This window comes from Arachis stenosperma, chromosome 10 (genome assembly GCF_014773155.1).
Source record: "Arachis stenosperma cultivar V10309 chromosome 10, arast.V10309.gnm1.PFL2, whole genome shotgun sequence".
Taxonomy (NCBI): Eukaryota; Viridiplantae; Streptophyta; class Magnoliopsida; order Fabales; family Fabaceae; genus Arachis; species Arachis stenosperma.
This window is the reverse complement of record NC_080386.1, coordinates 31,816,417-31,841,163: the sequence shown is the minus strand read 5'-3', so window position 1 is coordinate 31,841,163 and position 24,747 is coordinate 31,816,417. Positions and strand designations below refer to the sequence as shown.

The following is a 24,747-nucleotide window of genomic DNA, read 5'->3' as shown; positions in this document are numbered from 1 at the left end:
TGCCTAGACCTTATTCTTATGTATTTTCAACGGTGGAGTTTCTACACACCATAGATTAAGGTGTGGAGCTCTGCTGTACCTCGAGTATTAATGCAATTACTATTGTTCTTCTATTCAATTCCGCTTGTTCTTTGTCCAAGATATCACTTGTTCTTCAACTTGATGAATGTGATGATCCGTGACACTCATCATCATTCTCACTCATGAACAAAGTGACTGACAACCACTCTTGTTCTACAAGCATACGAGGCTCTAGTGTTTATCTCTTGGATTCCTGATACACGATGCATGGTTGATCGCCTGACAACCGAGTGCTCGCCTGACAAACGAGCCAGCCATTCCGTGAGATCAGAGTCTTCGTGGTATAGGCAAGAACTGATGGCGGCATTCAAGAGAATCCGGAAGGTCTAACCTTGTCTGTGGTATTCTGAGTAGGATTCAATGATTGAATGACTGTGACGTGCTTCAAACTCCTAGCAGGCGGGGCGTTAGTGACAGACGCAAAAGAATCAATGGATTCTATTCCGGCCTGACCGAGAACCGACAGATGGATAGCCGTGCCGTGACAGGGTGCGTTGAACATTTCCACTGAGAGGATGGGAGGTAGCCACTGACAACGGTGAAACCCTTGCATAAGCTTGCCATGGAAAGGAGTAAGAAGGATTGGATGAAGACAGTAGGAAAGCAGAGAGACGGAAGGGAAGGCATCTTCACACGCTTATCTGAAGCTCTCACCAATGATATACATAAGTATCTCTATCTTTATCTTTATGTTTTATTCATCATCTATACCCATTTGAGTCTGCCTGACTGAGATTTACAAGGTGACCATAGCTTGCTTTATACCAACAATCTCTGTGGGATCGACCCTTACTCGCGTAAGTTTTATTACTTGGACGACCCAGTGCACTTGCTGGTTAGTTGTGCGGAGTTGTGTAGAGATCACAATTTCGCGCACCAAGTTTTTGGCGCCGTTGCCGGGGATTGTTTTGAGTATGGACAACTGACGGTTCATCTTGTTGCTTAGATTAGGTATTTTTCTTCAGAGTTCTTAAGAATAAATTCTAGTGTCTCATGATGATCTGTTGAAGTCTGGCTGGCTGAGAAGCCATGTCTAATCTTATTGGACCGAGGTTTCAACCTATCATCACAAGAGCTTGTTGATTTCTATCAATCTTGCTGTTGGAGCAATGATCTGCTAAGGCTTGGCTGGCCATTGGCCATGTCTAGTGTTTTGGACCGAAGCTTTCTTTGAAAGCTTGGCTGGCTGTGAAGCCATGTCTAATTCCTGGACCGGAGTCTTAGACTAACATTGCAATGATTCCTGGAATCCAAATTGAGAATTCTGAAACTTTTATTTTCTAGTTTCATATAATTTTCGAAAAACCACAAAAAATTTTATAAAAATCATAAAAACCAAAAAGATTTTATGTTTCTTGTTTGAGTCTAGTGTCTAATTTTAAGTTTGGTGTCTTTCATGCATTGTTTATTTGATCTTGGTTCTATTTTCAAGTCAATAGTATAGGGAACTGAAGATTCAGAACATGCAGCAGAGGAATTACACAGAAAAAGCTGGGCGTTCAAAACGCCCAGTGAAGAAGGACAGACTGGCGTTTAAACGCCAGCCAGGGTGCCTGGTTGGGCGTTTAACGCCCAAAAAGGTAGTGCATTGGGCGTTAAACGCCAGAATGTGCACCATTCTGGGCGTTTAACGCCAGGATGGCACAAGGGGGAGGATTTTGTTTTCAAAATCAATTTTTTTTCAAGTTTTCAAAGTTTTTCAAAATCAAATCTTTTTCAAATCATATCTTTTCACTCAAATGTTTTCAAAATCAATTTTTTTCCTTTTTCAAAGATACTTACTAACAATTAATGATTTGATTGAACATTTTAAATAAGTTGCCTTTTCTGTTGAGAAAGGTTTAATGTTTGAATCATATCTTTTCTTGTTAGGCAAGTCATTAATTTTTAAAATCAAATCTTTTTAAAATTGTTTTCAAATCATATCTTTTCAATCATATCTTTTTAAAAAGCATTAATTTTTTTTATCATATCTTTTTAATCACATCTTTTTCAAAACAGTTTTTAATCATATCTTTTTAATTTCTAATTTCAAAAATCTTTTTCAAAAACTACTTGATTCCTTTTCCACTCTTGATTTTCGAAAATCAATTAGAGTTTTTTCAAAAATGTTTTCAAAATATTTCACTTGATTTTCGAAAATTTCTTCCTCTCTTCCCACATCCTTCTAATTATGGAGTATCACTCCTTCTCAATGCACAATTCGAACTCTGTCTAATTAAGTTCGAATTCTTCTACCTCTTCTTTCTATTTTTCTATTCCTCTGACACCTCAAGGAGTCTCTATACTGTGACATAGAGGATTCCATATTTTCTTGTTCTCTTCTCTTTCATATGAGCAGGAACAAAGACAAAGGCATTCTTGTTGAAGCTGACCCTGAACCTAAAAGGACCTTGAAGCGAAAGCTAAGAGAAGCTAAGGCACAATTCTCTGTAGAGGACCTAACCGAATTCTTCAAAGAAGAAGAACACATGGCAGCCGAAAACAACAACAATGCAAGGAAGGTGCTGGGTGACTTTACTGCACCTACTCCCAACTTCTATGGGAGAAGCATCTCTATCCCTGCCATTGGAGCAAACAACTTTGAGCTTAAGCCTCAATTAGTTTCTCTAATGCAACAGAATTGCAAGTTCCATGGACTTCCATTGGAAGATCCTCATCAGTTCTTAGCTGAATTCTTGCAAATCTGTGACACTGTCAAGACTAATGGGGTTGACCCTGAGGTCTACAGACTTATGCTATTCCCTTTTGCTGTAAGAGACAGAGCTAGGACATGGTTGGACTCACAACCTAAAGAAAGCCTGGACTCATGGGAAAAGCTAGTCAATGCCTTCTTGGCAAAGTTCTTTCCACCTCAAAAATTGAGTAAGCTTAGAGTGGAAGTCCAAACCTTCAGACAGAAGGATGGAGAATCCCTCTATGAAGCTTGGGAAAGATACAAACAATTGATCAGAAAATGTCCATCTGACATGCTTTCTGAATGGAGCATCATAGGTATTTTCTATGATGGTCTCTCTGAACTATCCAAGATGTCTTTGGATAGCTCTGCTGGAGGATCTCTTCATCTGAAGAAGACGCCTGCAGAAGCTCAAGAGCTAATTGAAATGGTTGCAAATAACCAATTCATGTACACTTCTGAAAGGAATCCTGTGAACAATGGGACAAATCAGAAGAAAGGAGTTCTTGAGATTGATACTCTGAATGCCATATTGGCTCAGAATAAAATATTGACTCAACAAGTCAATTTGATTTCTCAAAGTCTGTCTGTAATGCAAAATGCACCAAGCAGTACTAAGGATGCTTCATCTGAAGAAGAAGCCTATGATCCTGAGAACCCTTCAATGGAAGAGGTGAATTACCTAGGAGAACCCTATGGAAACACCTATAAATCTTCATGGAGAAATCATCCAAATTTCTCATGGAAGAATCAAGAGAGACCTCAACAAGGTTTCAACAACAATAATGGTGGAAGAAATAGGTTTAGCAATGGCAAGCCTTTTCCATCTTCTTCTTAGCAACAGACAGAGTATTCTAAGCAGAACCCCTCTGACTTAGCAACCATGGTCTCTGATCTAATCAAAACCACTCAAAGTTTCATGACTGAAACAAGGTCCTCCATTAGGAATTTGGAGGCACAAGTGGGACAGCTGAGCAAGGAAGTTACTGAACTCCCTCCAAGTACTCTTCCAAGCAATACAGAAGAAAATCCAAAAGGAGAGTGCAAGGCCATCAACATGGCCGAATTTGGAGAGGAAGGAGAGGAAGTGAACGCCACTGAGGAAGACCTCAATGGGCGTGCACTGACCTCCAATGAGTTCCCCAATGAGGAACCATGGGAATCTGAGGCTCAAAATGAGACCATAGAGGTTCCATTGGACTTACTTCTGCCTTTCATGAGCTCTGATGAGTATTCTTCCTCTGAAGAGGATGAGTATGTCACTGAAGAGCAAGTTGCTAAATATCTTGGAGCAATCATGAAGCTAAATGACAAGTTATTTGGAAATGAGACTTGGGAGGATAAACCCCCTTTGCTCACCAAAGAACTGGATGACTTGTCTAGGCAGAAATTACCTCAAAAGAGACAAGATCCTGTAAAGTTTTCAATACCTTGTACCATAGGCACCATGACCTTCAAGAAGGCTCTGTGTGACTTAGGGTCAAGTGTAAACCTCATGCCTCTCTCTGTAATGGAGAAGCTAGGGATCTTTGAGGTACAAGCTGCAAGAATCTCACTAGAGATGGCAGACAACTCAAGAAAACAAGCTTATGGACTTGTAGAGGATGTCTTGGTGAAGATTGAAGACCATTACATCCCTACTGATTTCATAGTCCTAGAGACTGGGAAGTGCATGGATGAATCCATCATCCTTGGCAGACCCTTCCTAGCCACAGCAAAGGCTGTGATTGATGTTGATGGAGGTGAACTGATCATTCAAGTGAATGAAGAATCCTTTGTGTTTAAGGCTCAAGGATATCCCTCTGTCACCATGGAGAGGAAGCATGAAGAGCTTCTCTCCAATCAGAGTCAAGCAGAGCCCCCACAGTCAAACTCTAAGTTTGGTGTTGGGAGGCCACAACCAAACTCTAAGTTTGGTGTTGAATCCCCACATTCAAACTCTAAGTTTGGTGTTGGGAGGTTCCAACATTGCTCTGAGTATCTGTGAGGCTCCATGAGAGCCCTCTGTCAAGCTACTGACATTAAAGAAGCGCTTGTTGGGAGGCAACCCAATGTTATATTTTATCTATTTTCTTTTGTTATTTTATGTTTTTTGTAGGTTGATGATCATAAGAAGTCACAAAATCAATTGAAAAAGCAAAAACAGAATAAAAAATAGGAAGAAAAATAGCACACCCTGGAGGAAGAACTTACTGGCGTTTAAACGCCAGTAAGACTAGCAGGTGGGCGTTTAACGCCCAGTCTGGCACCATTCTGGGCGTTTAACGCCAGAAAGGGGCACCAGACTGGCGTTAAACGCCAGAAAAGGGCAAGAACCTGGCGTTAATCGCCAGAAAGGGGCACCAGCCCGGCGTTTAACGCCAGAATTGGCTCAAAACTTGATTTTGCATGCCATTTGGTGCAGGGATGACTTTTCCTTGACACCTCAGGATCTGTGGACCCCACAGGATCCCCACCAACCCCACCACTCTCTCCCTTCTTCACCCATTCACCAATCACCTCAATACCTCTTCCCCAAAAACCCTTCACCTATCAAATCCCATCTTTCTCTTCACCACTCACATCCATCCTTCATATAACCCCACTTACCTCACCATTCAAATTCAAACCACTTTCCCTCCCAAACCTACCCATAATGGCCGAACCATGAGCCCCCCTCTCCTATATAAACCCTTCTTCACCCCTTCATTTTCACACAACCTAAACACCACTTCTCACCCTCTTTGGCCGAATACAAAGCCTTTCCCTTCTTCCTCATTTCTTCTTCTTCTACTCTCTTCTTTCTTCTTTTGCTCGAGGACGAGCAAACCTTTTAAGTTTGGTGTGGTAAAAGCGTTGCTTTTTCGTTTTTCCATAACCATTTATGGCATCCAAGGCCGGAGAAACCTCTAGAAAGAGGAAAGGGAAGGCAAAAGCTTCCACCTCCGAGTCATGGGAGATAGAGAGATTCATCTCAAGGGTGCATCAAGACCACTTCTATGAAGTTGTGACCTTGAAGAAGGTGATCCCCGAGGTCCCTTTTTCACTCAAAAAGAGTGAATATCCAGAGATCCGAAGAAGAGGTTGGGAAGTTCTTACCAACCCCATTCAACAAGTCGGAATCTTAATGGTTCAAGAGTTCTATGCCAATGCATGGATCACCAAGGGCCATGACCAAAGTGTGAACCCAAACCCAAAGAATTGGCTTACTATGGTTCGGGGGAAATACTTGGATTTTAGTCCGGAAAATGTGAGGTTAGCATTCAACTTGCCTATGATGCAAGGAGATGAACATCCTTACACAAGAATGGTCAACTTTGATCAAAGGTTGGACCAAGTCCTCACTGACATTTGTGAAGAGGGCGCCCAATGGAAGAGAGATTCAAGAGGGAAGCCGGTTCAATTGAGAAGGCATGACCTCAAGCCCGTGGCTAGAGGATGGTTGGAGTTTATCCAACGCTCAATCATTCCCACTAGCAACCGGTCCGAAGTTACTCTAGACCGGGCCATCATGATTCATAGCATCATGATTGGAGAAGAAGTGGAAGTTCATGAGGTTATAGCCCAAGAACTCTATAAGGTGGCGGACAAGTCCTCTACCTTGGCAAGGTTAGCCTTTCCTCATCTCATTTGTCACCTCTGTTATTCAGTGGGAGTTGACATAGAGGGAGACATCCCCATTGATGAGGACAAGCCCATCACTAAGAAAAGGATGGAGCAAACAAGAGACCCCTCTCATCATGAGATCCCTGAGATACCTCAAGGGATGCACTTTCCTCCACAAGACTATTGGGAGCAACTAAACACCTCCCTAGGAGAATTGAGTTCCAACATGGGACAACTAAGGGTGGAACACCAAGAACATTCCATCCTCCTCCATGAAATTAGAGAAGATCAAAGAATCATGAGAGAGGAGCAACAAAGACAAGGAAGAGACATTGAGGAGCTCAAGCACTCCATAAGACCTTCAAGAGGAAGAACAAGCCGCCATCACTAAGGTGGACCCGTTCTTTAATCTCCTTGTTCTTTATTTTCTTGTTTTTCGAATTTTAGTGCTTTATGTTTGTCCATGTTTGTGTCTTATGATCATTAGTGTCTTAGTGTCCATGCCTTAAAGTTATGAATGTCCTATGAATCCATCACCTTTCTTAAATAAACAATGTTCTTAATTGAAAAGGAGAAGAATTGCATGAATTTTGAATTTTATAACAGATTAATTATTTTGATGTGGTGGCAACACTTTTGTTTTCTGAATGTATGCTTAAACAGTGCATATGTCTTTTGAATTTGTGGTTTATGAATGTTGGCTCTTGAAAGAATGATGAAAAAGGAGACATGTTACTGAGGATCTGAAAAATCATTAAAATGATTCTTGAAGCAAGAAAAAGCAGTGAATACAAAAAAAAAAGAGAAAAAGCGAAAAAAAAGGGGAAGGAGAAAAACGAAAAAAAAAGGAAAAAAAAGAAAAAGAAAAAGAAAGAAAAAGAAAGAAATAAAGTTGTGATCCAAGGCAAAAAGAGTGTGCTTAAGAACCCTGGACACCTCTAATTGGGGACTCTAGCAAAGCTGGGTCACAATCTGAAAAGGTTCACCCAATTATGTGTCTGTGGCATGTATGTATCCGGTGGTAATACTGGAAGACAGAGTGCTTTGGGCCACGGCCAAGACTCAATAAGTAGCTGTGTTCAAGAATCATCATACTTAACTAGGAGAATCAATGACACTATCTGGATTCTGAGTTCCTAAAGAAGCCAATCATTCTGAATTTCAAAGGATAGAGTGAGATGCCAAAACTGTTCAGAGGCAAAAAGCTAAAAGCCCCGCTCATCTAATTAATACTGATCTTCATAGATGTTTTTGGAATTCATTGCATATTCTCTTCTTTTTATCTTATTTAATTTTCAGTTGCTTGGGGACAAGCAACGATTTAAGTTTGGTGTTGTGATGAGCGGATAATTTGTACGCTTTTTGGCATTGTTTTTAGTATGTTTTTAGTATGATCTAGTTAGTTTTTAGTTAAAATTCACTTTTCTGGACTTTACTATGAGTTTGTGTGTTTTTCTGTGATTTCAGGTATTTTCTGGCTGAAATTGAGGGACCTGAGCAAAAATCTGATCCAGAGACTGAAAAGGACTGCAGATGCTGTTGGATTCTGACCTCCCTGCACTCGAAGTGGATTTTCTGGAGCTACAGAAGCCCAATTGGCGCGCTCTCAACGGCGTTGGAAAGTAGACATCCTGGGCTTTCCAGCAATATATGATAGTCCATACTTTGCCCAAGATTTGATGGCCCAAACAGGCGTTCAAAGTCACCCTCAGAATTCCCAGCGTTAAACGCCGGAACTGGCACCTAAATGGGAGTTAAACGCCCAAACTGGCATAAAAGCTGGCGTTTAACTCCAAGAAGAGTCTCTACACGAAAATGCTTCAATGCTCAGCCCAAGCACACACCAAGTGGGCCCAGAAGTGGATTTTTATGTCATTTACTCATCTCTGTACACCCTAGGCTACTAGTTTTCTATATATAGGACCTTGTACTATTGTATTTTAATGAATCTTCTGATCTTGGGAATCTGTTGTTCTTTAGATCTTTTGATCACTTTGGGAGGCTGGCCTCACGGCCATGCCTAGACCTTATTCTTATGTATTTTCAACGGTGGAGTTTCTACACACCATAGATTAAGGTGTGGAGCTCTGCTGTACCTCGAGTATTAATGCAATTACTATTGTTCTTCTATTCAATTCCGCTTGTTCTTTGTCCAAGATATCACTTGTTCTTCAACTTGATGAATGTGATGATCCGTGATACTCATCATCATTCTCACTCATGAACAAAGTGACTGACAACCACTCTTGTTCTACAAGCATACGAGGCTCTAGTGTTTATCTCTTGGATTCCTGATACACGATGCATGGTTGATCGCCTGACAACCGAGTGCTCGCCTGACAAACGAGCCAGCCATTCCGTGAGATCAGAGTCTTCGTGGTATAGGCAAGAACTGATGGCGGCATTCAAGAGAATCCGGAAGGTCTAACCTTGTCTGTGGTATTCTGAGTAGGATTCAATGATTGAATGACTGTGACGTGCTTCAAACTCCTAGCAGGCGGGGCGTTAGTGACAGACGCAAAAGAATCAATGGATTCTATTCCGGCCTGACCAAGAACCGACAGATGGATATCCGTGCCGTGACAGGGTGCGTTGAACATTTCCACTGAGAGGATGGGAGGTAGCCACTGACAACGGTGAAACCCTTGCATAAGCTTGCCATGGAAAGGAGTAAGAAGGATTGGATGAAGACAGTAGGAAAGCAGAGAGACGGAAGGGAAGGCATCTTCACACGCTTATCTGAAGTTCTCACCAATGATATACATAAGTATCTCTATCTTTATCTTTATGTTTTATTCATCATCTATACCCATTTGAGTCTGCCTGACTGAGATTTACAAGGTGACCATAGCTTGCTTCATACCAACAATCTCCGTGGGATCGACCCTTACTCGCGTAAGGTTTATTACTTGGACGACCCAGTGCACTTGCTGGTTAGTTGTGCAAAGTTGTGTAGAGATCACAATTTCGCGCACCAGGCGAGCAGGCGCCAGTACCTGGACAGTGATCCGGTCACTATATCTCGGGGGTTCCCATATGAGAAATTCGGAGGGCGACGTCTCCATGGAGATGTGTCGGGTTGGCAGTTGAACCGACAATGCGATATCACAGCCAGTAGGTAAGGCATGCATCATATGAATTTTCTATCTGTTTGTATGATTTGTTTACTTGTAATGGCTTGCTTAATTGAATAACATGCTTATTTGCTATTTGAATCAATTGCCTTATAAGCTTCTACTTGTGCTTTACTTGCATTGTATATTACCTGTGTTTTCTACTGGGATTGAGGAGGTTCGGAAGGCGGTGGCGATAGGATCACTTGGAGGATCAGTTGGTGAAGGCTGTGGGACAACAGTGTTTAGTTAGAGTAGAAATCCCCTAAGATAGATTACCTGGTTTATTTAGACAATGTTGGTATAGTATGCTTATCTATTTTAGAATGCTTAAGTTTGAAATCTTGTGATGCATATGGAGTTTAGGATTGCCTTTGGCGTCCCAGGGTCTTATATCCTACATCACTGGGTACTGTTACCATATTGAGAACCTCCTGTTCTCATACCATATCTTTGTTGTTTTTTTCAGATGCAGGTCGCAACCCACCTCGGTGAGTTGCTTTGGATGGTGACAGAAGCGGAGGATCTTGGATTCTTTTGGAGTCTTTTGTTTATTTTGTTTATACTTCTCTCACTTTTGTATTTCGTTTTTGCCTAAAGGCTTGTATATGAGAGAAAAAAAACTTGTATAAGTTGTTTTTACTGTCTGGTTTCTGTATGGTTTGTATATGGCTAGCCGGCTTAAACTCTGCGAGTTGTGGCTAATTCTTTATGATATTACACTATTATACTATTATCTTGCATATATCTTATCTACTTCTTGTGCCTTAAGCTAGTAGCTTCGTTAGTACGTTTTGCGCTTTTAAAATCCTGTTTTTGAGCTATATCCTTCATCGGGCTTCTAGATTATAATATTCTTTATATATATATATATATATATATATATATATATATTATGTATGAGCTTAGAACTATCATAATCTCTGATTAACCTTTGCTTTACGACGCGAGGTAAGACTTAAGCTAATTAGGGTGTTACATTTAGTGGTATCAGAGCAGTTCGTTCTTGTGAGCCTGAGGGATAGACCGATTGTGCTTCATTGCATATTCTGTGTGTTTTTTCCTTGATGCTATTAGGTTATCTGTTGATATTGCATAGCATGCTTGTTTGTGAGTGCCTGTTTGGGATAATTGAAGGAAGCACTAAATATTTGATATTGAGACTGATCACCTTGATATCGATTGTTTGGTGTAGACAGGAACCCTACATGGCCACTCGTGGACGAGGTTGGACATGAACACGAGAAAGTAGGAATGAGCAACCAGCTGACAATCATGCCGAATTCATGGCGGCAATGGCGAATATTGCTAATACCGTGGAAGCCAATGCTGCTGCAACTCTGCAAGCTGTGCAGAGATTAGGCCAATCGGCTGGGAATGGGAATGGCAACGGGAATGGTGAAATGAATGGCAATGATAATGTTGAGGGTAACGGTGATAACACAGGAGGAGTTCCGATGACCTTGGCGACGTTCCTCAAGGTTCATCTGCCAACTTTCTGCGGATCCATCAATCCTATTGAAGCGGACCACTGGTTCTAAGCCATGGAGCATGCTTTACAGGCGTAACATGTTTCCCTCAATCAATATGTCGAGTTTGCCGCTTATCAGCTAGCGGCAGAGGCCCAGCCCTGGTGGCAAGCTGAGTGTCGTTTGCTACAGCTGCAGAATGCCGACATTCCATGGGAGGTGTTCCAAACGGCTTTCTATAAGAAATACTTCCCTGAGTCTACAAGGGAAGCAAAGGAGATGGAACTAATGCAGCTGAAGCAAGGTTCCCTATCTGTGGCGGACTATACCAACAAGTTTGAGGAGCTCTGTAGGTTTTCTAGGGTGTGTCAAGGTGCCCCAGAGGCTTACGAGAGCTGGAAGTTCATCAAGTATCAGAGGGGGTTGAAGGACAACATCATGACTGCTGTGGCTCCATTGGAGATTCGTACTTTCTCTGACTTGGTGAACAAGGGTAGAGTAGTGGAAGAGTATGCCAAGACCGTGGCAGCATCCAAGGACACTCATGGAGGGAGCTCTAGTTGTAGGCGTGGCAAGTATTTTCATTCGAGAGGACAAAGCTTCAAGAGAGGAAGATATGTGCCTCAAGGCCAAGGAGGCTTCAGAAAGAACAATCAGAATCAGTTTCAATATGCTAAGGGAAGAGGAAATCAGAGTAAAAGTTCTCCAGATTTAACTTGTAATCATTGTGGACGTTTCCATCCTTATGACTCATGCAAAATTGGTTTAGGTGGTTGCTTCAAGTGTAGGTTTCCTGGTCACATTGCGAGGGATTGCCCTCGTGAGAGAAATCAAAATGCGGGCTAGAGTCAGCATCAAGGTCAAGTCTTTGCTGTGAATGCCAAGGATGCTTCCAAGGCGGACCCATTGATGAGAGGTATATGTCTAATTGGTGATAAATCCTTAGTTGCATTATATGATATTGGGGCTTCGCATTTGTTTATCTCGTTTACTAAAGTTGAGGAATTAGGCTTGAAAGTGTTAGATTTACCTTTTGATTTGCATGTACATACTCCGCATCAAATAGTTATGACTAGGTCAGGTTGTAGATAAGTAGGTTTCAAGCTTGAGGGTAGAGGCTTTGTGCACAATTTGATCTGTTTACCAATGGTGGGGCTAGAAATGATTTTAGGATTTAATTGGTTGTCGAAGAATCGGGTTTTGTTGGATTGCTTTGAACGGACTATTCGGTTTATGCCGGAAGGAGAGAATGGAGCAGTGGTAGCTATGGGGTATTACCTGAACTCTGTAATGGTGCATTGTAGTAGGGAGGAGTGTCAGGGTTATATTCTGTTGGCTGCTAATACGTTGGGTGATGCCTAGAACTTAGATCAGATTCCGGTGGTTAGAGATTTTCAGAAGTATTTTCGGAAGATATCCCTGAGTTCCCACCTCAAAGAGAAATTGAATTTGTGATTGAATTGGTGACGGGAGCTGGACCAGTGTCGATTGCACCGTATAAAATGGCTCTGATAGAGCTGGCAGAATTAAAGACTCAATTGGAAGAGCTTCTAAATAAGAGGTTCATTTGACCGAGTGTATCCCCGTGGGGAGCGCCAGTTTTACTGGTAAAGAAGAAAGATAGAGGAATGCGTTTGTGCATGGATTACCGATAGTTAAATAAAGTGACAGTGAAGAACAAGTACCCGCTGCCAAGGATAGATGACTTGATGGATTAATTGCAAGGAGCTAGAGTGTTTTCCAAGATTGATTTGAGATCCGGTTACTATCAGATAAGGGTGAAGGACGATGATATCCCTAGGACTGCGTTTAGGATGCGCTATAGGCACTACAAATTTGCGATAATGTCCTTTGGATTAACGAATACACCTATTGTTTTCATGGACTACATGAACAGAGTGTTTCGTCCCTTTTTTGGACAAATTCGTGGTGGTTTTCATAGATGACATCTTGGTCTACTCTAAGACGGAAAAGGAGCATGAAGAACACTTGAGGATTGTGCTGCAAATCTTAAAGAAACGGAAGTTGTATGCTAAATTGTCAAAGTGCGAGTTTTGGAAGGAGGAAGTAAAGTTCTTAGGCCACATAGTGAGTAAAGGAGGGATAGTTGTAGATCCTTCTAAGATAGAAGCGGTGACGGAATGGGAAAGACCGACGACGGTGACGGAAGTTAGAAGCTTCTTGGGTTTAGCCGGATATTATCGGAGGTTTATCGATGGATTTTCTCGGATCGCGCTACCGATGACGAAGTTAACCAGGAAAGAAGTGTCATTCGTGTCGACGTCAGAGTGTAAATAGAGTTGTCAGACTCTGAAGCAGAGGTTAACTTCAGCACCTATTCTAATCTTACCAGAACCCCATAAACCGTTTGAAGTGTATTGTGATGCGTCACTGAAGGGTTTGGGTTACGTGTTGATGCAACACCAGAACGTGGTGGCTTACGCATTGCATCAGCTGAGACCGCATAAGGTGAATTACCCCACTCATGACTTGGAATTAGCAGCGATTGTGTTTGCCTTGAAGATTTAGAGACACCACTTGTACGGAGTAAACTTCAGTGTCTTTTCTGATCATAAGAGTCTCAAGTACATCTTTGATCAGAAATAGCTAAATATGCGCCAGAGCAGGTGGATGGAGTTGCTTAAAGATTAAGATTTCGAGTTGAGTTATCACCCTGGAAAGGCGAATGTGGTAGCAGACGCTTTGAGTCAGAAATCTTTAACGATTGCTTGGATGAGGATTAAGGAAGAAGAGCTAGTGGATATGTTTGTAGATCTTAAGCTGGATATTGATGAAGTTGCCGGAAGAGCTTGTTTGAACCAGTTACAAATCTCGAGCACGTTTAAATCAAAAATACAAAGGGCTCAGCAAGATGAGCAGAAGCTTCAACAATTGTGGTTGGTGATAAGAGGCGCGAAGAATTCACTAAGGATGGTGAAGGGTTATGGAGATACAAGGGAAGAATTTGCATACCGGATGTTGGGAGTTTGAGGCGAGACGTGCTGTCGGAGGCTCACAACAGTGGGTTTTCTATTTATCCCAGAAGCACAAAGATGTATAATGACTTGAAGAAGATGTTCTGGTGGCCTGGGATGAAGGATGATGTAGCAACAGTGGTATCCAAAGTGTTTAACTTGCTAGAAGGTGAAGATAAAGCGTCAGAAACCATTGGGAATACTACAGCCTCTTGAGATTCCTCAGTGGAAGTGAGAAGGAATCGCAATAGATTTTGTGACCGGTTTACCGAGGACTAGGTCGGGATTTGATGCGATTTGGGTGATCGTGGATCGCTTAACCAAATATGCTCATTTTCTGTCTATCCGAGTAAACTATTCTATGGAAGAGTTAGCGAGATTGTACATCAAAGAGATAGTAAGGTTGCATGGTGTGTCATCAAGCATAGTATCGGACCGTGATCCCCGATTCACATCAAGGTTTTAGGGAGCTTTCCAAAGAGCTTTCAGTACGAAGCTATGTCTTAGTACCGCATATCATCTGCAAACTAATGGACAGTCAGAGAGAACCATTCAAACATTGGAGGATATGCTGAGAGCTTGTATTTTAGATCAACCCGGAAGTTGGGATCGCTACATGCCATTAGTGGAGTTTGCGTAACAACAGTTTTCATGCGAGCATTGGGATGGCTCCGTATGAAGCCTTATATGGACGGAAGTGTCAGTCTCCACTTTGTTGGTATGAACCTGGTGAAGCAAGTATTTTGGGTCCAGATTTGATAGCAGAGACTACTGAGAACATTAAGAAGATTCGTGCAAGGATTCTAACTGCCCAAAGTCGACAAAAGAGTTACGCGGATCAGAGAAGGAAACCGTTAGAGTTTGAAGTAGGAGAACACGTATTCCTTAGGGTTACACCGACAACTGGGATTGGAAGAGCAATCAAGACCAAGAAGTTGAAACTAAGATATATAGGACCATTTGAGATTTTGAAGAGATTCGGGCGGATGGCGCATCAAGTCGCTTTGCCACCTCATCTGTCTAACTTGCATGACATATTCCACGTGTCACAGCTCCGTAAATACACGTCGGATGCGGCTCATGTGTTGGAGCCTGAATCAGTTGAGTTGAAGGAGAACTTAACTTTCCAAGTAATGCCAGTGAGGATCGATGATATTAGTATGAAGAAGCTGCAAGGAAAGGATGTTTCACTAGTTAAAGTTGCTTGGGAGCGAGCAGGAGTAGAAGAGCACACTTGAGTGTTGGAATCTGAGATGCGAAAGGATTATCCTGAGCTATTCTCAGGTAATTCAACTTTTGAGGGCAAAATTTCTTATTTGGAGGGGAGAATGTAAGAACCGCAACTAATCAACCGGTTAATTAAGTGATTAATTGCCCAAGTTAGATTCCAAAAAGTTAGAGAGAGAATTTGAGGATTTAAAGGTGATTTTTGGACTTAGTGAGTCTTTTGAGTCAGAAAATGTGCTTTCTGCAAAAAACCGTGAACCGGGTGTTGAACCGGTTAAACTGGTTCAAGCCTGCCCGGTACTACACGAGAAAAGTGAAAATCGTCAAAAACCTTAGAAAAATATTAGAAGTTGAAAACTGGGCATTAATTTTAAAGGTTTGGCCCGAAGTTGGGCCAAACGGGCTAAAAACTCTAATGGGTTGGACCAGGCCCAAGTTGGGCCCAAGCCTAACATATAAAAGGTTCATTAATGAACCCATTTCCAACACACACACACATAAACACAACACTCATGCTGAAAAGAGAAAGGGGAGGAGAGGAAGAAGAAACACTATTCACCCATCTTTTCTCTTCGCGATATCATGAGCTACGGTGCTCCGATTTGTGTGCCGTCAGTGGCTACGTGATGAGCGGATAATTTGTACGCTTTTTGGCATTGTTTTTAGTATGTTTTTAGTATGATTTAGTTAGTTTTTAGTATATTTTTATTAGTTTTTAGTTAAAATTTACTTTTCTGGACTTTACTATGAGTTTGTGTGTTTTTCTGTGATTTCAGGTATTTTCTGGCTGAAATTGAGGGACCTGAGCAAAAATTTGATCCAGAGACTGAAAAGGACTGCAGATGCTGTTGGATTCTAACATCCCTGCACTCGAAGTGGATTTTCTGGAGCTACAGAAGCCCAATTAGCGCGCTCTTAACGGCGTTGGAAAGTAGACATCCTGGGCTTTCCAGCAATATATGATAGTCCATACTTTGCCCAAGATTTGATGGCCCAAACTGGCGTTTAAAGCCACCTTCAGAATTCCCAGCGTTAAACGCCGGAACTGGCACCAAAGTGGGAGTTAAACGCCCAAACTGACACAAAAGCTGGCGTTTAACTCCAAGAAGAGTCTCTACACGAAAATGCTTCAATGCTCAGCCCAAGAACACACCAAGTAGGCCCGGAAGTGGATTTTTATGTCATTTACTCATCTTTGTAATTCTTAAGCTACTAGTTCCTTATAAATAGGACCTTTTACTATTGTATTTTACATCTTGAGATCTTTGAATCTTTTGATCACTGGGGGCTGGCCTCACGGCCATGCCTAGACCTTGTTCTTATGTATTTTCAACGGTGGAGTTTCTACACACCATAGATTAAGGTGTGGAGCTCTGCTGTACCTCGAGTATTAATGCAATTACTATTGTTCTTCTATTCAATTCCGCTTGTTCTTATTCCAAGATATTCATTCGCACTCAAGAACTTGATGAATGTGATGATTATGTGACGCTCATCATCATTCTCACTTATGAACAAGTGACTGACAACCACTTCTGTTCTACAAGCAAACAAGGCTCTAATGTTTATCTCTTGGGTTCTTTAACCGGAATCTTCATGGTATAAGCTAGAATTGATGGCGGCATTCAAGAGAATCCGGAAGGTCTAAATCTTGTCTGTGGTATTCTGAGTAGGATTCAATGATTGAATGACTGTGACGAGCTTCAAACTCGCGATTGTGGGGCGTTAGTGACAGACGCAAAAGAATCACTGGATTCTATTCCGACATGATCGAGAACCGACAACTGGATAGCCGTGCCGTGACAGGGTGCGTTGAACATTTCCACTGAGAGGATGGGAGGTAGCCACTGACAACGGTGAAACCCTTGCATACAGCTTGCCATGGAAAGGAGTAAGAAGGATTGGATGAAGACAGTAGGAAAGCAGAGAGACGGAAGGGACAAAGCATCTTCATACGGTTATCTGAAGCTCTCACCAATGAAATACATAAGTATCTCTATCTTTATCTTTATGTTTTATTCATATATCATCCATCACCATTTGAGTCTACCTGACTAAGATTTACAAGGTGACCATAGCTTGCTTCATACCAACAATCTCCGTGGGATCGACCCTTACTCGCGTAAGGTTTATTACTTGGACGACCCAGTGCACTTGCTGGTTAGTTGTGCAAAGTTGTGCTTATGCCATGGTATTGAGCACCAAGTCTTTGGGGCCATTACTAGGGATTATTTGAGTTGTGAAAAGTAGTGATCACAATTTCGCATACCAAGTTTTTGGCGCCGTTGTCGGGGATTGTTCGAGTTTTCGGCAAGCTTTTGGTCCGGTAACATCAGTGCCAAATTTTCGATCCGGCAACAACACCAAGTTTTTGGCGCCGTTGCCGGGGATTGTTTCGAGTATGGACAACTGACGGTTCATCTTGTTGCTTAGATTATGTATTTTTCAGAATTCTTAAGAATGAGTTCTAGAGTTTCATGATGATCTGTTGAAGTCTGGCTGGCTGTGAAGCCATCTCTAATCTTATTGGACCAAGGTTTCAACTCATCATCACAAGAGCTTGTTGATTTCTATCAATCTTGCTATTGGAGCAATGATCTGCTAAGGCTTGGCTGGCCATTGGCCATGTCTAGTGTTTTGGACCGAAGCTTTCTTTGAAAGCTTGGCTGGCTGTGAAGCCATGTCTAATTCCTGGACCGAAGTCTTAGACTAGCATTGCAATGATTCCGGGGATTCTCATTAAGAATTTTGATACATTTACTATCTTTTCCACTTAATTTTCAAAAAAAACCAAAAAAAAAATTACAAAATCATAAAAACCAAAAATATTGTATGTTTCTTGTTGAGTCTAGAGTCTCATTTTAAGTTTGGTGTCTTGCATGCATTGTTTATTTGATCTTGGTTCTATTTTCAAGTCAATAATACAGGGAACTGAAGATTTAGTACATGCAGCAAAGGAATTATACAGAAAAAGCTGGGCGTTCAAAACGCCCGGTGAAGAAGGAAAAACTGGCGTTTAAACGCCAGCCAGGGTGCCTGGCTGGGCGTTTAACGCCCAAAAGGGTAGCATTTTGGGCGTTAAACGCCAGAATGGATACCATTCTGGGCGTTTAACGCCAGGATGGCACAAGAGGGAAGATTTTGTTTTCAAATCAATTTTTTTTTCAAGTTTTCAAAGTTTTTCAAAATCAAATCTTTTTCAAATCATATCTTTTCAATCAAATCTTTTTCAAAATCAATTTCTTTCCATTTTCAAAAAATACTTGCTATCAATTAATGATTTGATTCAACATTTCAAGTATGTTGCCTTTTCTGTTGAGAAAGGTTTAATATTTGACTCATATCTTTTCTTGTTAGCCAAGTCATTAATTTTTAAAATCAAATCTTTTCAAATCATATCTTTTAAATCACATCTTTTTCAAAAAAAGTTTTCAATCATATTTTCTTCAAAATATTTTTCAAAATATTTTTAAAAAATCTTTTTAATTAATTTTCGAAAAATCTCTTCCCCTCTTTTCACATCCTTCTATTTATGGAGTACCACACCTCCTCAATGCACAATTCGAACTCTATCTCACTAAGTTCGAATTCTTCTACCTCTTCCTTCTATTTTTCTGTTCCTCTGACACCTCAAGGAATCTCTATACTGTGACATAGAGGATTCCACATTTTCTTGTTCTTTTCTCTTTCATATGAGCAGGAGCAAAGACAAAAGCATTCTTGTTGAGGCTGACCCTAAACCTGAAAGGACCTTGAAGCGAAAGCTAAGAGAAGCTAAGGCACAACTCTCTGTAGAGGACCTAACAGAAATCTTTAAAGAAGAAAAAACCATGGCAGCCGAAAACAACAACAATGCCAACAATGCAAGGAAGGTGCTGGGTGACTTTACTGCACCTACTCCCGACTTCTATGGGAGAAGCATCTCTATCCCTGCCATTGGAGCAAACAACTTTGAGCTTAAGCCTCAATTAGTTTCTCTAATACAACAGAATTGCAAGTTCCATGGACTTCCATTAGAAGATCCTCATCAGTTTTTAGATGAATTCTTGCAAATCTGTGACACTGTCAAGACTAATGGGGTTGACCCTGAGGTCTACAGACTTATGCTATTCCCTTTTGCTGTAAGAGATAGAGCTAGGATATGGTTGGACTCACAACCTAAAGATAGCCTGAACTCTTGGGAAAAGCTAGTCAATGCCTTCTTGGCAAAGTTCTTTCCACCTCAAAAATTGAGTAAGCTTAGAGTGGAAGTCCAAACCTTCAGACAGAAGGAAGGTGAATCCCTCTGTTCATACCCTGACCGGCGACCTCCAAACTCGGCGATTTCATAAGAGGTCCGACCTCATCCTAAGGCTCACGCCCAAAGGTCGGACCTCGGACAAGTAAACAAGGAAGGCCCATCCGAAGGAACACAGCCCAAAACCTAAAGGCCGAAAGGGCCTAGAAAAGGCGGTTCCACGAAGATAAAGATAAAACTCCCAAAAAGATAAGATAAGAATATCTTATCCAGGCCAAACTACTATAAATACACTGGAGCACCCAGGTATTTCATTCATTCCACATTCTACACTTATCTGCTTGGACCCATGCTAACTTAAGCATCGGAGTGTCATTGCAGGTACAACCACCAGTTACTCAACATATCAAGCTCGGATCCCTGACCCCCACCTCGGGCCTCTCCAGACGACCGAGCTACACGTTTCAGGTAACCCTCGGAACATTGGCGCCGTTGCCGGGGACCTGGAAGTCATCCTTCTACCATGGCGGACGACCCCCACGACAATGACCGCGCTGCATCTGAACAAGAGGAAGAAATTGACACCGGAGAACGTCCGGATAGCCCCCTATCACCACGCACTCCAGGAGGAAACAAACAGAATCGCCCAAAGACTTCACTCCCAAACAAAGATCCACAAAACCCCGAAAAAGAAAAGAGCTCGGAAATTCTAGAAGCAGTCCGGGCACAACAAAACCGACTGAAACAACTCGAAGAGGACATAAAAAAGCAGAAAGAAACTGAACAAGATCTGAGAAGGGAGGCTCGCAAGCGCAGAGAATTAGAAGAAAAACTACGGAAAATAGAGGCCAACCTGAAAGGTCGGACAGAACGCGGCACCACCCCCGAAGACAACCATGATCCCTTCACACAAGAGATCATGAAGGAGAAGGTACCGCGAAACTTCAAACCACCCGACATGGATCTCTACGACGGCACCACCGATCCAAATCACCACCTCAGCAACTTCAGAAGCAGAATGTATCTGGTCGACGCCTCCGACGCAATTCGATGCAAAGCCTTCCCCACCACTCTCACCAAGTCGGCCATGAAGTGGTTCGACAACCTGCCACCAAGATCAATCACCAGCTTCGAAGACCTGACCAAAAAATTTCTAACAAGGTTCTTTATTCAAAAGGACAAGACAAAACATGCCCCCAGTCTACTCGGGATCAAACAAGGAAACAAAGAAACCCTACGGGAATACATGGAGCGATTCAACAAAGCCTGCCTGGACATACAACACTTACCCACTGAAGCGGCCATCATGGGACTAGCAAACGGCCTAAAAGAGGGACCCTTTAGCCAATCCCTATCCAAACGATACCCGACCTCCCTATACGAGGTGCAGGAGCGGGCAGAAAAATATATTAACATGGAGGAAACCTCCCAGCTAAGAGACTCTTCTAGGAAGGAATCAACCTACCCACTCCGAGATCGAGATCGGGAACAGAAGAAGAAAGAAGAACCCAACTCGGACAAGCCACGGAAGTACCACAACTACACCCCCCTCCGAGTCTCCCTGGTAGACGTCTACAGAGAAGTGTGCCACACCGAAAAGATCCCCCCGCCCCGACCTCTAAAACACAAGAGAGCGGGGAGAGATCGGTCCGAGTACTGTGAATATCACAAACTCTACGGTCATCCTACTAACGACTGCTACGACCTAAAAAATGTTATAGAAAAGCTAGCCAGAGAAGGAAAACTCGACAGATACATAGCAGAAAAAGGAGAAGAGACCAGGAAGAGAAGGCGGGGAGATAACGAAGGTCGGACCGAACAAACCCCTCGGACCCCCGAAAGACACGTTCACATGATAAACGGAGGTTTTGCAGGCGGAGGAACATCCAGGTCCTCGCGAAAAAGACACCTCAAAGAAGTCTATCACGTCCGAGAAGACAGTCCCCTGCCCGAGTTACCTACTATCTCATTTACCCGAGAAGATGCTCAAGGGATAATACCCGGGCACGACGATCCAATGGTAATCACCATTATCCTAGCAAACGCCAACTTACATCGAACCCTGATTGACCAGGGAAGCTCAGCAGATATCCTGTTCAAAACGGCCTTCGACAAGCTCGGACTTGAAGAAAAAGAGCTAAAAGCCTATCCCACCGACCTATTTGGGCTAGGGGACACCCCGATCCATCCCTTAGGATACATCTCGCTACACACTACCTTTGGAAGAGGCGAGCAATCCAGAACACTAAGCATCGACTACATTATAGTCGACGTCACTTTAGCATACAACGCCCTCATTGGGCGACCAACTCTGAACAGATTGGCAGCAATAGTCTCGACCCCACACCTCTGTATGAAGTTCCCCACCACAAAAGGAATCGCGACCCTAAAAGGTGACCAAAAACTAGCGCGGTGATGCTACAACGAAAGCCTGAGCCTAAAGGGGAAAGAAATCAACACAATAGAACTCGGACGAGTTCAAGCCCGAGAAGATCTTCGGCCACAACCAGAGGGAGAAACCGAAAAAGTCCAGATCGGGAACACACCTGAAAAAATAACGAACATAGGAGCAAACCTTGAGGCAGGCCTAAAAGAGGAACTCATAACCCTCTTAAAGGGGAATTCCGACCTCTTCGCCTGGAAGGCCTCCGACATGCCAGGCATAAGCCCTGACCTAATGTGCCATAAACTATCAGTCTACCCGGGATCCAGACCTGTCCAACAGAGACGCCGGAAGCTTGGACCCGAGCGCATGCAAGCGATAGAAGAACAAGTACAAGCACTACTAGACGCTGGGTTCATTAGGGAAGTAAAATACCCCCTATGGCTCGCAAACGTAGTCCTGGTAAAGAAGCCTAACGGAAAATGGAGGATGTGCGTCGATTACACGGATCTCAACAAAGCCTGCCCCAAAGACCCGTATCCACTACCAAACATCGACGCCTTAGTAGATGCAGCCTCAGGATACAGATATCTCTCCTTCATGGACGCATACTCGGGATACAATCAAATCCCAATGTACGGACCCGACCAAGAAAAGACCTCGTTCATAACCCCAAGGGCAAACTACTGCTACGTAGTAATGCCCTTCGGGCTGAAGAACGCAGGGGCGACCTACCAGAGGCTAATGAACAAAGTGTTCTCAGAGCACATCGGACTACAGCTGAAGGTGTACGTGGACGACATGCTGGTAAAGACACAAGAAGACAGAAACTTGCTGACCGACCTCACCAGTATCTTCGGCACCCTCAGAAAGCACAACATGAGACTTAACCCGACAAAGTGCACCTTCGCCGCAGAAGCCGGAAAGTTCTTAGGCTTCATGCTGACTCAAAGAGGCATCGAAGCGAACCCGGACAAATGCCAAGCAATACTCAACATGAAGAGCCCGACGTGTGTCAAAGAAGTACAGCAGCTAAATGGAAGGCTAGCCGCCCTATCAAGATTCTTGGCAGGATCAGCGATAAAATCACTACCTCTCTACTCGCTCCTAAAGAAAGGGAAACCCTTCGCATGGACCCCGGAGTGCGAAAAAGCCTTCCAAGAATTCAAGGAATTCCTCGGGCAGCCACCAATCCTAACCCGACCTTTAAAAGGAGAAGAACTCGTACTATACCTCTCGGCTGGAAATCGAGCAGTCGCTTCAGCGTTAATACGAGAAAATGACCAAGGACAACTCCCCATATACTTTGTAAGCAAAGCACTACAAGGGGCCGAATTAAACTATCAGAAGATAGAAAAATTCGCCTACGCCCTAGTGTTCACAGCTCGGAGGCTCCGTCCCTACTTCCAAGCCCACACCATCAAAGTCCGGACAAACCAACCCATGAGACACATCCTGCAAAAAACAGACCTGGCAGGACGAATACTACAATGGGCGGTGGAACTGTCCGAGTTCGACCTCCACTATGAAGCCCGGACTGCCATAAAATCTCAGTATCTAGCCGACTTCATCGCAGAATACACTGAAACCCCTGGAACTCCACTCTCATGGAACCTGTATGTTGACGGGTCCTCAAACAAAACAGGAAGCGGAGCCGGGGTTATACTCGAAAGCGACCAAGGAACGCGGATAGAACTATCCCTAAAATTCGAGTTCCAGGCTTCAAACAACCAAGCCGAATACGAGGCCCTACTAGCAGGTCTAAAGCTAGCCGAAGAGGTCGGAGCCCAGAAAATCACGATCTTCAGCGACTCCCAGGTCGTCACGTCACAAGTAAATGGAAGCTACCAGGCCAAAGACCCAACCATGAAGAAATACCTGGACCAAACACAGGCACAATTACGCCACTTTTCAGAAATACAGATCCAGCATATACCTCAGGAACAAAACGCCCGGGCAGACGCCCTCTCAAAGCCCGCCAGCACCAAGCCGGGAGGCAACAACAGAAGTCTCCTCCAGGAAACCTTACAATCTCCCTCCGTGCTAAGAGGGGAAGAAACGCTAAATATATCCAACCAACAGCAAGGATGGATGACCCCCATACTCAACTACCTGAAGTCGGGAACTCTTCCCGCCGAAAGAAAGGAAGCTAAAAGACTCACGAAAAACGCCCAGAATTATACACTAATTCACGACGTACTATACAGAAGAGGATTCTCAAATCCCCTCCTTAGGTGCGTCCCAACCTCAGAAACAAAGAACGTCCTCGAAGAAGTCCACGGAGGCATGTGTGGGAACCATCTCGGAGCTCGGGCGTTATCCAAAAAAGTAGTCCGAGCCGGGTTCTACTGGCCGACCTTGCAAAGAGACGCTACGGAATTTGTGAAAATATGCCCCCTGCCAAAAACACGCCAATTTTCACAAGGCACCACCCGAAGACCTTATCAGCATCACCGCACCATGGCCCTTCGCAAAATGGGGACTTGACCTACTCGGCCCGTTCCCTCAAGGACCGGGGCAAGTCAAATACCTCATAGTAGGGGTCGACTACTTCACAAAGTGGATCGAAGCTGAACCCTTAGCCACCATTACGGCTCAGAAAAGTCGCAAATTCCTCTACAAAAACATTGTCACAAGGTTCGGAGTCCCCTACTCCATCACAACAGACAATGGAACACAGTTCACAGACACAAGTTTTCAGAACTTGGTGGCCGAACTAAAAATCAAACAGCAATTCACCTCAGTCAAGCACCCACAAGCCAATGGACAAGCAGAGGCTGCAAATAAAGTTATCTTGGCCGGGTTAAAACGGAGACTCCAAGAAGCCAAAGGGGCATGAGCCGAAGAGCTTCCCCAGGTGCTATGGGCATATCGGACAACTCCACACTCTACAACAAGAGAATCACCATTCCGACTAGCCTATGGGATGGAGGCAATGATTCCTATCGAAATAGAGGAAGGGTCACCTAGAACCATCTTCTACAACGAAAAAGATAACCC

General features: G+C 43.2%; 2 protein-coding genes and 1 non-coding gene across 3 annotated transcripts; 2 read left to right on the top strand and 1 right to left on the bottom strand.

The window, feature by feature from the left end:
• Nucleotides 1-2,948: 2,948 nt before the first annotated feature.
• LOC130958397 (small nucleolar RNA R71) lies at nucleotides 2,949-3,052 on the bottom strand. Its single transcript, XR_009077521.1, has one exon. It is a non-coding gene; the product is annotated as a small nucleolar RNA R71 (small nucleolar RNA).
• Nucleotides 3,053-10,742: 7,690 nt separating this feature from the next.
• Nucleotides 10,743-11,771, top strand: LOC130956953 (uncharacterized). Its single transcript, XM_057883877.1, has 2 exons — nucleotides 10,743-10,937; nucleotides 11,067-11,771. The coding sequence occupies exons 1-2, from the start codon at nucleotides 10,743-10,745 to the stop codon at nucleotides 11,769-11,771; spliced, it is 900 nt and encodes a 299-aa protein (XP_057739860.1).
• Nucleotides 11,772-14,565: 2,794 nt separating this feature from the next.
• LOC130956951 (uncharacterized) lies at nucleotides 14,566-15,138 on the top strand. The gene has a single exon (XM_057883876.1). It carries the CDS (start codon nucleotides 14,566-14,568, stop codon nucleotides 15,136-15,138), a length of 573 nt encoding a protein of 190 aa, XP_057739859.1.
• Nucleotides 15,139-24,747: the final 9,609 nt, after the last annotated feature.